Raw genomic sequence first — 13245 nt, 5'->3', positions numbered from 1 at the left:
ACAGGGTTTCTCTGTATTGTTTTGGAGGCTGTCCTGGAACTCGCTCCGTAGACCAGGCTGGCCTCGAACTCACAGAGATCCGCCTATCTCTGCCTCTCGAGTGCTGGGATTAAAGGCATGCGCCACCAACGCCCGGCCCAGGTTTACATTTTCTTATCATCTTTCTATTGATGACTTGTACTAAGTAAATGTAGAAAGGGGTTAGAATTAGGAAGGAACATTACCAATAAGTATAAAGCAGGATGGCCTGACGAGCTCCTGTGGAAGGAAAAGGACTCGTTTTATTGAAGCCCTGTGTGTTTCGGTGATCACCTTTCTATACCAACTACCGTGCAAAGCTGATCATCCCCGAATATCCTGAGTCATTCCCAAGCACCCAGCATCTCTCTCCCCCTTCACTATGAAGGCTATAACTGGAGCTAACCACGGGAAACTGAAGGAAAGAGGAGCCAGCCAACGCAGATCTGAGCTTGCCCACTGTCTGAGGATGAGGTGTGGCGTAGGATGCTGAGTGTGGAGCAGCTAAGGGGAGCTACTTCACAGGAGAGGGGAGCTGCCCTCCCCCTGCGCTCGGAGCATGGCTGTCCTGTCTTGTTAAGAGGGATTTGGGAAGTCCTTGGAGACATGCAGATTGCCCTTTGCAGGCAGGTGTTGGTTCTGTGTCGTTCAGAAAGAGATAACCTTGGCAAAAGCAGTTTCTTGGGGCATCTTGTAACACGCTCTCCAACAGTGGGACAGTTGTTCTGGCTTCTAGAAATTTGCTCTGCTGCTCTCTGCCGATGAGCCCACGTCTTGGCACAGCGTGTCTCATCGTCCCCGTTGCTGATACTGATGTAGAATGCCATGCCCTTTGAAGTGGTGACTTAGTGGGCGTGTGACTTCATCTGTTCATTTCTCCCTTGACTTGCCATTCCTCATCCCCCAGCTTTACAGTGTGCAATATAGAAGGCATCTGTAGGACGGATTATTGAGCACTGCAGTTTCCAGTGGGCGCTGCAGTTTAACCAAGTTGGTATTGCCCTTCGTGTTAATTTATTAGAAGCCTGTGATGAACCGAGCGCTAAGTCCTGTAAGCCACAAGGGAACCTGGCACCAGCTAGGCTATCCTGGCACACAGATGCTGCACCGTGTGGCACATCTCATTATAGAAGCAGGAATAAAAGCTTTGGCAGATAAAATGGAGACGGTATTCTCAGATGCAGTATCTTTAAAACCAGCTGCTGGGAAGACTTGGGGTTCTGTAGATGGAGGTGAGCACCCTCCCTCATCCTTGCATGTGCACACACTCAGCTGGTGACCCCTGCTTGCAGCTGGACCAACCTGGGTACTCCTGAGGGAGCCATGGTCTGGGCCAGCCGTGGAAGTCCAGCCAGCCCTGGGGTCCACGGGAGACCACCCCCGAGATGCTGCTCCACTCTTCGGAGCATAGAACTGGAAAAGCCTAAGTTGCCTATCCTCTTGCTGCTTGAGGCCCAGTGAGTCTTTGTCCGAGCGGTACCCATAGCAGTGACGACTGAATCTTGAAGGGCTATCTATGAGTGGTGTGCCTCCCAGACTATACTTGCCCACTTGCTGAGGTTTAATGCAAGCCAACTATGTCTAACATGCGATGCTTTGATGTGTATGTGTCAAGTGAAATGCGCCGTGCAGCCAAGTTGGTTAGCCAGTCTTCACCACAAGTCGGTACCCTTTTACCTCTCTTCCTTTTGGCGGCCAGGCACTTAAGATGTTCTTACTGGTCAGACGGCTCGGCAGGCACATGCCACCAAGCCTGACTGACCTGAGTCTGATCTCTGCCGCTTACACGGTGGAAGAGAGAATCCACTCCTTCGAGTTGTCTTGTGTGCATGCAGGCCTCAGTGAGGGGCTGGTTTCCTGCATCTGAGAGGTTTGCTGGCAGGCAGCGGTGGCACATGCCTCTGATCCCAGCATTGCGGAGGCAGGTGGGTCTCTGAGTTGAGGCCAGCCTGGTCTACAGAGCAAGTCCCACGACAGCCAGAGCTACACAGAGGAAACAAAACCAAAAAACCAAAAAGCCAGAGGGGAGGGGAGAAGAGGGTTTGCACTTGCCATTGCTGTGGCAGACATCATGCTTGCTGGCCTATCTAACACTGGACACTGGAAAGGGCTGGGCTGGGTTTGTCCAAATTTACCTCATAGCGGGGTCAGCTGCCCTTAGGATCAAATGAGCCACTCTCCCAGCTGCCACTCAACCACACCAGCACCAGGCTGAGCTGGTTAGTGAGTGGTCAGCTCAGTCACATGGAGACGTCCCTGAGTCTTGTTCCTGTTTCCTTGAGAGTCTGGTCTCTGTGTTCTTTCCCTTCCCTTGGGTGTATTATCATGGGGCATTTTGAGAAGCTAGGTAGAAGTTCTTGTTCTCGTTGAAATCATATGACTTTTGTGCTGTTTGAATGGCTGTAACATTCAGTTTTGGAACCTGGGTCTGTTGTTTTGTGTTGGAGGCAGAGTGTGGGTGTCACTGCCTAGCAACTGGTGCTGGGAAAGGGTGAGGCTGTGCCAGCAGAAGCAGCAAGGAGCTGCCCCTGCAGGGCTCCAAGCACCCAGAAAGCAGGCTCCCGTGGGGGGCGGGGTATGCGCATTAATCTCCATGAGAAACTTTGCACATAGAGAGAGGCTTGGGAACCAGTGAACCGGGCTCCTCCAGGGACCCATGGGTTGGGTTAAGTGTTGAGAGCCCCTGAAATTACTTTGCAAAGTGTGCTCTTTTCTGGGACAGTCTAAAAGGTTTCACTGACTTTTCAGGCTGTGGCTTCTGACTGGTAAACAGATTATAAACCATCTGTTGGGATTCTGCATTCTAGCCCGCCCTCTGCACACTGGTAATACAGAAGCAGGTCCCCACTTTCTGTGCCGGGTGGTTATTCTCTATTGGTTTATCTAGCATACGATCCCTAGGTAACCCGGGGGCTCAGTATATCTATGACCTCACTTGACTCTGGTCTTCATCATCCAAATAAGAACACATCCCCTGGTGCTGCTTACTATGAATTATTAATATACTTAGCATGCTTATGTCAGATAATATGATAATTTGCCATCTGAATTCATAATATGATGATTGAACAAGAGCCTTAGTATTCCCATCTCCTGGAAAGTTGTCTTTCAACTTTTGGTTAACACATAATCATTATAAATGTTTGTGGGTCACAGTGTGACATTTCAGTACTGACATATACTACGTCCTGACCAGTCTGGGTGCTTAATGCTACCATCTCCTTGTTGTCGCCTAGTGTTTGGGGCTTCGTGTCATCTCTCTCCCAGTTATCCATAGGCTGTTGTAAACTAGAGTCACATCATACTGCTTAGAACTGAGTGTGTCTGTCTGCAGTGTTCCTGTCCTCTCCCCACCCCTAGCCTCTGGATGGCTGTTCTGTGTTTGGAGCCTCTTCTTGCCTTCCTCACATGGTGCTTATCTTTCTGTGTCCAACTTAGTTCATTTAGCACAGTGTATTCCAGTTCCATTCATTTTGTTGCAAATGATGGGGCTCACTACTCTGTGTCAGGGAATATAGTTTTCCATTGTGTGTGTACCATTCTCATTGTCTGCTCTGTCTGCTGAGGGGCACCAAGGCTGCTCCTGTGTCTTGGCGCTTGTGAGACCAGCACAGGTCTGCCTGACACGTTGACTTGATTGCCTTTGGATGTATACTCAGAGGAGGATAGTTACATCATATGGTGGTCTGTTTGCCGCTTTCTGAGGAGCCTCCATGCTGTTCTCTGTGCTGGCTATACCAAAATTCTACACTCCCATCAGCGCCAGTCGGTAATTCCCTTTTCTCCATCTTCTCATCTGTACTTGTTATTAATTTTTTTAAATATACTCTTTTTATTTTATCTATCTATTTATGTTTTTGTGCACATTGTCTGTGTGAGGGTATCAGATAACCTGGAACTGGGGTTATAGACAGTTTCAAGCTGCCATGTGGGTGCTGGTAACTGCACCCGGGTCCTCTGGAAGAGCAGCCAGTGCTCTTAGCTACCAAGCTGTCTCTCTAGCCTGCTATTTTTTGATGACAGCCATTCTTACTGTTGTGAGGCAATGTGTAATTTGATTTGCCTTTCCACAGTGATTAGTGATGTGGAATTTTTCTTTGTGAACTCTTTGGCTACTTGTATATTTTATTTTTAAGAATGCCTGTTCAGATACAAGCAGATGCAGAAATCCACAACTAACCAATGGCCCAGCTCCTGGAGTACAATCGAAGTGAGGGCAGAGTGAAAATATAAACAAAGGAATCAAGACCATGATGGGGAAACCCACAGAATCAGCTGACCCGAGCTAGTGAGACATCACTGACTCAGGACAGACAAATGGGGAACCTGCATAAGACTGAACTAGACTCCCCTAAAATATAGGTGACAATGGTGTGACTGGGACAATATATGAGGCCACTGGCAGTGGGTCCAAGTTCTAACTCTAATGCACAGACTGACTTAGTGGAACCCATTCCATATGGAGAGATGCCTTGCCCAGCCTAGACACAGGGTTGTGGGGGTTGGGGAGGTGCCTTGGTCCTGCCTCAATGAGATGATGAAACAGACTTAGTAGACTTCCTAGGAGAGGCCTTACCCTTTCAGAGGAGCAAATGGGAGGTGGGAGGAGCCGGAGGAGAAGAGGGAAGGGGAAGTTGGATTGGCATGTAAAAATTAATGAAAAAAATTAAAGATAAAAAGAAACATTGTTAAAACTTTAAAAAAGAATGCCTGTTCAGATTATTTGCCCACTTTTAATTGTAGTAATTGGATTTTTGTTACAAATGGTCTAGATGTAATCCTCTGTCACATGATTAACTTGCAATCATCTTTATGTCTTCTAAGATATATCAGTTGATTGTTCTTTTTGCTGTGTGGAAACTTGTCGGTTTAATGTAATGCCTAGCCTTCTGTATTTGTTTTTGTTGTATGTGTTTGGGGGGGTTCTTGTTTAAAAGCTCTTTGCCAAATGGTTCTGGAAAACAAAGTATCCACATGCAGGAGGTGGACTTGACCCCCTCTCACCAGTGACACACAGGTTTTTGCTCTCAGGGAGCAGTTAGGTATCAGGAGCCTGGATCCAGGAAAGTGGCCCTGTGGGGGCGAGGACAGGGACACAGACTGGACCTGGTTGACATGCCAGAAGATAGCAATTCCTTCCCATTCCTGCTGATTCTCTGGAGGCTTGGGAAAATCAGATGGGATTCTGGGGTTTGGGGGGGAAGTGTTTGCCCAGAGATGAGATTGGTGGCAGCTCCGGGGGGGCAGGTGGGGGGCCCACATGGGAGCCTGTGGTGACTCATGGCTGACTGCTTCCAGTCACACCTGCTCCCTGCGTCCTCTACTTCACGTCCCACCCCTGCTGGAACAGCCTTGCTGGGCCTGGGAAACCCTCTGCCGCCTCCCCAACCCCATCCCTCAGCCAGCATCAGAGATGGTTCAGCTTCCAGACTCGGTGAGGGCCGTGTCTGAGTCCACACGCCCACCCAGGTTATTGTCGATGTCCTCGCTGTTGACTTAGCCACACAGTCCCGTCCTTGTTTGTCACATAAGATTCCATTCAGCTTACACCCTGGATTTTCTAACTAGTTCTAGGGATTTCCATAGAAACAGGGAGGGAGGGAGGGTAGCGCCCATGAGAAAGTTGGGGGAAAGACATGGAACAACGTGTGCCAGCCTCCATAGAGAACCAACCCACCAGATCTAAAATGCCAAGCATTTGTCTCCAGGTAGCTGGAAACACGCTCTAACAAATTTTCTGATTGTGTGTTTTCACTTGATGGGGTTTGGATAGAAAACAGGAAGTTCTTTCCTGCAGGGAAGTAGCATTTGAGCCCCGCTGCGCTCTGCAGGCTGTCAGTGTACTGTTCTTCCAAGAGCTGAGATTCTCTGGCCTGCTGCCTGGCACCGAGGTCTGCGGCTTCCTGTTCTTCCTCTGCGTCCCCCGTGTCTGCTGCTCATGCTCAGGTGGCACTTGGTACATTTTGTTGTGCTGGGCAGAGGCGGACACACCCCTTGGGAGTCTCAATACAAAGGTCTTTTATTCACTGAGAAGAAAGTAGCCTCCCTTCCTGCCCCGGATTCACACCAGAGGCAGCGCCTTTAGACAGCTGTGCACACACACATCATTTTTTAAAAGTTTTTTGTTTGTTTGTTTGTTTTTTGAGCTGAGGAGATGACTCGGTAGGTGAAGTGCCTGCTGTGTAAGGTGTGGCCATGGTGCAGACCTGTTGTCTCTTTCCTGAGTAGTCTGGGTACAGTTGGCTGTTGGCGGTGTCCCCGTGTTTCTTCCCTTCGGAAGAAGGTCTCCAGGTGTCTGTGAGGTGACACGAACAGCCTAACCTTGGATCCGTCCTGTTTCTTGTCACTTTCTCCCCTCCTCCAGAGATCTCTCTGCTCAGGACTCTGCCTTGACCACCCATCAAGGTGTTTTCCTTGAAGGGAATAGAGACTCTGAGGGAGAGCCTAGAGATGGCTTCGGGAATCTAAGAAAGGCTGGTTTAAGTAGAAAAGTTTAAACATGTGGCTCACTCACAAGGTGAGTGAGAGGGAGAGATATTTTCTTTCCAAATTCAAGCACAAATGGTGTATTCTCGACACGCTCCGTTTAGAAACACTCGTCAGAAAGTTGGTGTCCCTTGTAGATCTTCACCTTGTTCTCAGAGATGGGAAGTAAGGACGCTGGAGCAGAGTCCCTTGACAACCTCGTACAGACCTGTTTCTTGGTGCAGACTTTTCTGCTCTGTGACTGTGGCCACCGTGGACACTTGTCCTCCAAACCAGGGAGTTTCTCCTAAAACTGAAGGCTCATCAACTGAGCACAGTATAAATAAAACTATATTACTTAGGGGGGCTAAAACTAGATATGGGTTATGGTAAGACAAAGCTATAGTGGTAGAGAACAGAGACAAGGAGATGCTGTGACTCTGGGGGATGAGATGGGGTTTCACGGGTGAAGGGAGCTGTTTTGTGAGCCCTGGAGCCAGTTCTTCCTGGCCTGTGAGCTAACTGAAGAGAGTTGCAGGAATCTAAAAATGTGTCCTGAAATTCTTAAGAGCTGCTTTCCAAAAGTAAAAGCCAACATTTATTAATGATTGTAAAGCTAATGAAAAGTAGATGCTGTTCTAGAAAGTTAATTAGCATATAAAGTGTCACTACCAGTTTGACTCGTGGTTTATTCTCTAACGTTTATACAGTGAGAGCAATGGGTGAGTTGCCAGATAAAATTGTTTTCATTTGTAAGTATAGCGTAAAGAAAAATATAGTCATTGTGTGCATCGTAGTTGTATGTGTGTGCATAGATGCAGCTAGCACATTCACTGCAGCGACTGAATGCATTAGTGATAGATTCGGAGTCACTAGAGTTCACACAGATGCAGCTAGCACATTCACTGCAGCGACTGAATGCATTAGTGATAGATTCGGAGTCACTAGAGTTCACACAGATGCAGCTAGCACATTCACTGCAGCGACTGAATGCATTAGTGATAGATTCGGAGTCACTAGAGTTCACACAGATGCAGCTAGCACATTCACTGCAGCGACTGAATGCATTAGTGATAGATTCGGAGTCACTAGAGTTCACACAGATGCAGCTAGCACATTCACTGCAGCGACTGAATGCATTAGTGATAGATTCGGAGTCACTAGAGTTCACACAGATGCAGCTAGCACATTCACTGCAGCGACTGAATGCATTAGTGATAGATTCGGAGTCACTAGAGTTCACACAGATGCAGCTAGCACATTCAGTGCAGTGACTGAATGCATTAGTGATAGATTTGGAGTCACTAGAGTTCACACAGACGCACCTAGCATATCGACTGCATCGACTGAGTGCATTAGTAATGGATTCAGTGTCACTAGAATTCATCAATGTTTCACAAAGGAAGGAAATCAAAGCCCTTGCCCCTGGAGTAGGTTAATCAAGTTTGACTTTTCTGTTTTTCTCCATGTCTTCTGTCTCTCTGTAGCTACCAGTCTCTGGTCTGTCTATAATTTGTCTGTTGTATGAGTCTGAGTCTGTGCCTGCCTGAATGCTGTCTTGTCTGTCCCTGTCCCTGTCCCTGTCCCTGTATCCCTCACAGAGGGCCTTTGCTCTGTTTTCTTTTTATTGAACAGCACATAAATCATCATGGGAAAGGAATGAAGGGCACTTTCCAGACATCTTTAACAGTGTTTTACAAGGGATGAAACTTTGCCTAGTACATATGAACCCTTCTGACCTAGATAACAAACAAACAGATGCTATTAGATAATTACCTGTGTGCTGCTTCCAGCATTTGTGGTGGAGTTTATTGCGTAAGGCTGCTTTCTACTTATTTGCTGTTTCCAGAATTTATTACCATAGCATATGTACACACACACACATTGCCCTCTGGGTCAGGGATATGGAAGAATGCATATCTTAAGATTAAAGCTAAGTATTAGCCTGGGTTGTAGAAGTTGATTGCATGGGAAATACAAGGCTGATTGTTACATTGTTCTCTTAAAGCTGGTTAAACAAACAGGCTGAGTACACAGAATACATAGGTCATGAGTCTTAAGTACCCTTAAGATGTATCATTAACTAAGCTGTGAGGTCCGGTTCCGGTCTCCTAGAATGCAGGAGATGCTATCATAATAATGATTGCCACAGTTTACTCCTTGTGTGGTGAAACTTCAAGATTCTGGAGAGGCATCTAACTCAAGAATGCATGAAGGGTGATAAAATCAGGTCTGTATTCCAAGTAACCCCTCGTATGGTGGTGCCTTTGATACAGATAGAATTCTCTGTCCTGAGTGAGACTGTGCGTATTTTAAGGTATGCATATTTATGAAGCCTTTATCATGGGAGAATACAGCTGTGTCTCAGCTTTGACACAGTGACATACTGTTCAGAATGAAGGATGGGGGCAAGCTGTGTGATTCTCAGGACAGGGTGCAGACTGAACTCGCAGACTTCAGTGATCAGAATCCTAAGAAGCTGGAGAGGTTGGCAGCGGAGCCTGGAACCCAAGTGGGCACTGCTCAGCCTGGGACCCTTGAGACAGGCTGTGGCCAGGCGGCCATCCTACTGAGACCCAGACACCAAGGTTCCCAGGCTCTGTTCAGTCCCAGTAAATATGGCCCTGAATTCCGGCTCTTTCCCTGGCTGGCCCTGTGATGATAACTTATATGACGTGGAAGGTGGACAAAGGACAGGTGGGTTTGCAGCATGGGTTTTGAGTGTAGTTCTAAGTGCGAATCCATCTTGCCTCTGCGTGACCTTGGGTGGTTTCCAAGGAGATTGAGGGTCTGTTCTCAGCACTCACGTAGCTGTGGGATTTAGAGATAAGTATTTGCAAATCATCGCCCCCACCCCTCCCTGCAAGCCATCCATAAGTGATGGAGCTGGCCTGGTTAGTGGGGCTGGCTGGTAGGAACTGACTGTGGACACACACAGAAGTGTGCTCATCATCTCCTGACCCAAGCTTATGGAGAGAGCCATCTCCAGTCCTTTCTAAGGGTTTTAACTTGGGGGAACACCCTTAGGGAACTCTGTGGTGTTGGATACCTCAAGTATTAGAAATCTGATTGATTAAATTTCATGTGTGGGCATTTCTTGCTAATAATGATTACATTTAAAATTAGGGGACTTGGGGTGCAGCTCTATTGATGGAGTTGCTTTCCTAGCACACTCAAGAAGCCCTGAGTTTGATCCCCAGAACCACAGAACACAGCACATTGGTACATGTTCCAATCTTAGCAGTAGAGGCAAGAGGGCCCAGAGTTTAAGGTCATCCTCGGCTACCTAGGAGTTTGAGGAAAACCTAAAATTTCCCTGTCCGTCTGTGCCCCCATTAGTCCGTCCATCAGTTCATCTATCCATCTTTCTTTCTCTCTCTCCTACAAAGTGTTGGCCAAATTGTGAGATATTCTATAAGATATTCAGCAGTGTCCTTCAAAAGAGTCAAAATTCATCAAAGACAGATTGGGAGGTCTGTGGGCAGATGAAGGCCTGGACACTCAAGGAGGTCAGGACCTGGACTGGACCAGGATGAGAACGATGAGCAGAAACTGATGTGACAGGGCCGTGAGTTCTGTGTCATCCTGAGCACCACAATATACAGTCCTATGAGACAAGACACAAACCTCTCAGAAGGCAGGTGAAAGGCTTCATTCTATACACATAAAATTATTTCAAAATAGCAACTAGCAAAGGGATAACTCCCAAATGCTTGAAGCTATTTTTTTCTTTTAATTCCAGCTCCCCTTCAACTTACAATAAAAAGGCAAACCTAAAATTTATTTTGGTGCCTCCCCAAGCAGGAAGTAAGTGACTCTTGTTTTTCGTTTGCACTTTCAGACAAAGTTTACATGGGTCCAGGGCAGCTGTACCAGGATCTGCAGAACCTACTGCATGACCTGAATGTTGTTGGCCAGATCTCGCAGCTGATAGGAAACCTCCGAGGGAGCTATCAGGTAACGGGGCCTCTGGGATGGGATGCTGCTGTGGCTTCCAGATCTGTGAGCATGGGTTTGTCTCCAAGTTCTCCTGAATTGAGTGCTTGGATGTCTCTAAGGACTAGGCCCAGTGCAGCTTTTCTGTTGTTCAGGGTAGCCTAGCTCTCCTCCCTGCTGCAGTACGTCAGCCTCAGTTATATCTCTACGTGATCAACCCCAAGGGATTCGCTTTTGTAATCGGACATGAATATGATTGAGTCTCCCAGGGGTGTGCAAGAGAGAGCTTTGCCTTTTCTCCTCTCCTAAAAGTGTGTGCAAGCGAAGCATGCTGGCTCGTGCTTGTAATCACCCCCACCTTGGCAGGATGAGGCAGGAGGATTGCCATGACTTTAATACCAGCCTGGGCCACATAGTGAGTTCGACTAGAGTGAGACCTCATCCCAAAACAAAGCAAAATGCACTAAAACCTAACGAACACATTATGCATCTCCTCTGTAGAATTTAAACCAGTCAGTAGCCCACGATTGGACGTCAGGCTTACAGCGACTGATCCTGAAAAAAGAAGAGGAAATCAGAGCCGCCGACCGCTGCAGAATTCAGTTACAGCTCCCCGGAAAGCAGGACAAGTCAGTAACTTCAAAACAAATCCCAAACCGTAGCATTTCTTCGTCATTGTGTTTTCTGGCTTGATGGCTGCATCACACGGCAGACTGTGCAGAGGGATTGTGTGCTCTGAGGTGCGGTCTATAACGAGGGATTGTGTGCTCTGGGGTGCGGTCTATAAAGGGAATATTTCTCTCCTCTGGCAGGTCAGGGCGGCCCACTTTCTTCACTGCTGTGTTCAATACGTTTACACCCGCTATCAAGGAATCCTGGGTCAGCAGCCTGCAGATGGCCAAGCTGGCACTTGGTAAGACGCCGGATGTAAGCTAACTGGGGCACGCTCCATTAAGAAGTAGATGTTTCAGTCAGCAGGATGGATGATGACGCTTACCCCTGGGCGGATAAAACCAGGTGTAGAGAGAACCTCCTGTGGCTTGGAGGCATAGCTTTAAATGGAAGAATTAAGTTACACAAGAACATGCCAGTTGCTTCCTTCCATTGGGATAAGACATTCCTGGATATTATGACAGTTGAGCACAGGGGTGGGCCCCTGAGGCTATAGCCCTGGTCCAGACCTGAAACCCTGGTGTGGGCCCATTTTCAAAGAGCAGGACCCACACATCATCTCAGCCTCTGCGCTCCTGTGACTGGGAGTGCAGCCTATCCATCCCTTGTCACTCAGGGCCGCCAGCTCTAGAAATCAGTCCCATGGTTTCCCTGTGGCTAGATGTGGCCTTATAATTGAGTTCTGGTTCTGCTATCTTTTTCACCTATGTCAATGGGTAGGTAGATCGATACACGGATGACAATGATAATCAAGCAAATCGACAGATAATGGGGAACAGGGTAGGTAAAGAGAGGGAGGCGGATAGGTAGATGACACACGGTAGGGAGGTAGATTGATAGACGGTGGGTAACTAGGTAGGCAGGTGAGAGGTTGATGGTAGGTAGGTGGGTAACTAGGTAGGCAGGTGAGAGGTTGATGGTAGGTAGGTGGGTAACTAGGTAGGCAGGTGAGAGGTTGATGGTAGGTAGGTGGGTAACTAGGTAGGCAGGTGAGAGGTTGATGGTAGGTAGGTGGGTAACTAGGTAGGCAGGTGAGAGGTTGATGGTAGGTAGGTGGGTAACTAGGTAGGCAGGTGAGAGGTTGATGGTAGGTAGGTGGGTAGCTAGACGGAACGATGAGAGAGAGGGAGGGGGCAGATCCAGCTGTGTGTGGTTTGTATAGAATTTATATACACACATTTCTTACTCAGTTTGCACTGGGGTGTCCCGTGCATACGTATATGTAGCATGTGAGTGAGTGCTGGCGTGTGTATAGGTATGGATGTGGATGTGGGTAGGATCTCTGAAGTCCTCTTTTAAGTGCAGACGGTCTGAACTGTCCCCTAAGACTGAAACATAAGTAGGTTGTTGCTGGTTCCCTCGAAAGCAATAGTCAGTGAAAAGAGAAAGACTTTTATTGTGAAAGGGACACCCCCTGGCCTGACTGAGGCAGGGACATAGCTCTTTGTCTTCTCCTGGGTGACTCACTGGGTTGTGCTCCACAAACAAGGGGCTGACCCCTTGTGAAATAACATGGCGGTGAGCTCCCTTCTGGTTTTTTCTCAAAGCGAAGATGGCCACTGTCTCTAGGAGCGAATTTTGTCTTCATGTTTAGGTGTTTTTCACTGAGCCTGTCCAGCTCGACTGCTTGAAGGACCCAGTCCTGTCGGGTGGACCCAGCCTGTGGTGCTGGCGCACTCAGTTCAGGGTGGATGGGGAGTGTGGGGCCCATGACACGCTGCACATCAGGCTGCAGCAGTGAGAGTTTACCTCCCCCCACCCTCCGGCTAGGGACAGGCAGCGTTGTTTCTCAAGATAAAATCCTTTTTGCTCACGAGCCAGGGAGTGTTGGGTACAGCTGTTGGGACACGAGGAGGCACTAAGGCTCACCCCAGCAGCTCAGCTCTGCTCTCTCTGAATGTGCCACAGAGGAGGAGAACCACATGGGATGGTTCTGCGTGGATGATGATGGTAACCTAGCCAAGAAGGAGACGCACCCTCTCCTGGTGGGACACATGCCTGTGATGGTGGCCAAGCAGCCAGAGTTCAAGGTGAGGGTCCTGGGCGGTGCCTGCTTTTGCAGAGGGTTTACCTGGGGAATACTGGCGTAAGATCTACTACAGCTTGAGAGGAAACGTATTACCAGTATTGGAGATGCCATTTCTGGGAGTCCAC

General features: G+C 48.1%; 1 protein-coding gene across 8 annotated transcripts in view; it reads left to right on the top strand.

The window, feature by feature from the left end:
- The window catches only part of Arhgef10 (Rho guanine nucleotide exchange factor 10), a 101205-nt gene that overhangs the window by 61541 nt on the left and 26419 nt on the right, over positions 1 to 13245 (top strand). For all 8 annotated transcript variants that reach the window (XM_040733411.1, XM_040733412.1, XM_040733406.1 and 5 more), the window contains 4 exons: positions 10325 to 10440; positions 10921 to 11048; positions 11232 to 11332; positions 13000 to 13121. In XM_040733411.1, the coding sequence (XP_040589345.1) occupies positions 10325 to 10440; positions 10921 to 11048; positions 11232 to 11332; positions 13000 to 13121 (467 nt within the window). The remainder of the gene's footprint in view (positions 1 to 10324; positions 10441 to 10920; positions 11049 to 11231; positions 11333 to 12999; positions 13122 to 13245) is intronic.

Source organism: Mesocricetus auratus, unplaced genomic scaffold, assembly GCF_017639785.1.
Source record: "Mesocricetus auratus isolate SY011 unplaced genomic scaffold, BCM_Maur_2.0 Super-Scaffold_100031, whole genome shotgun sequence".
NCBI classification, from domain to species: Eukaryota; Metazoa; Chordata; class Mammalia; order Rodentia; family Cricetidae; genus Mesocricetus; species Mesocricetus auratus.
This window is presented reverse-complemented; position numbering and strand designations above follow the sequence as displayed.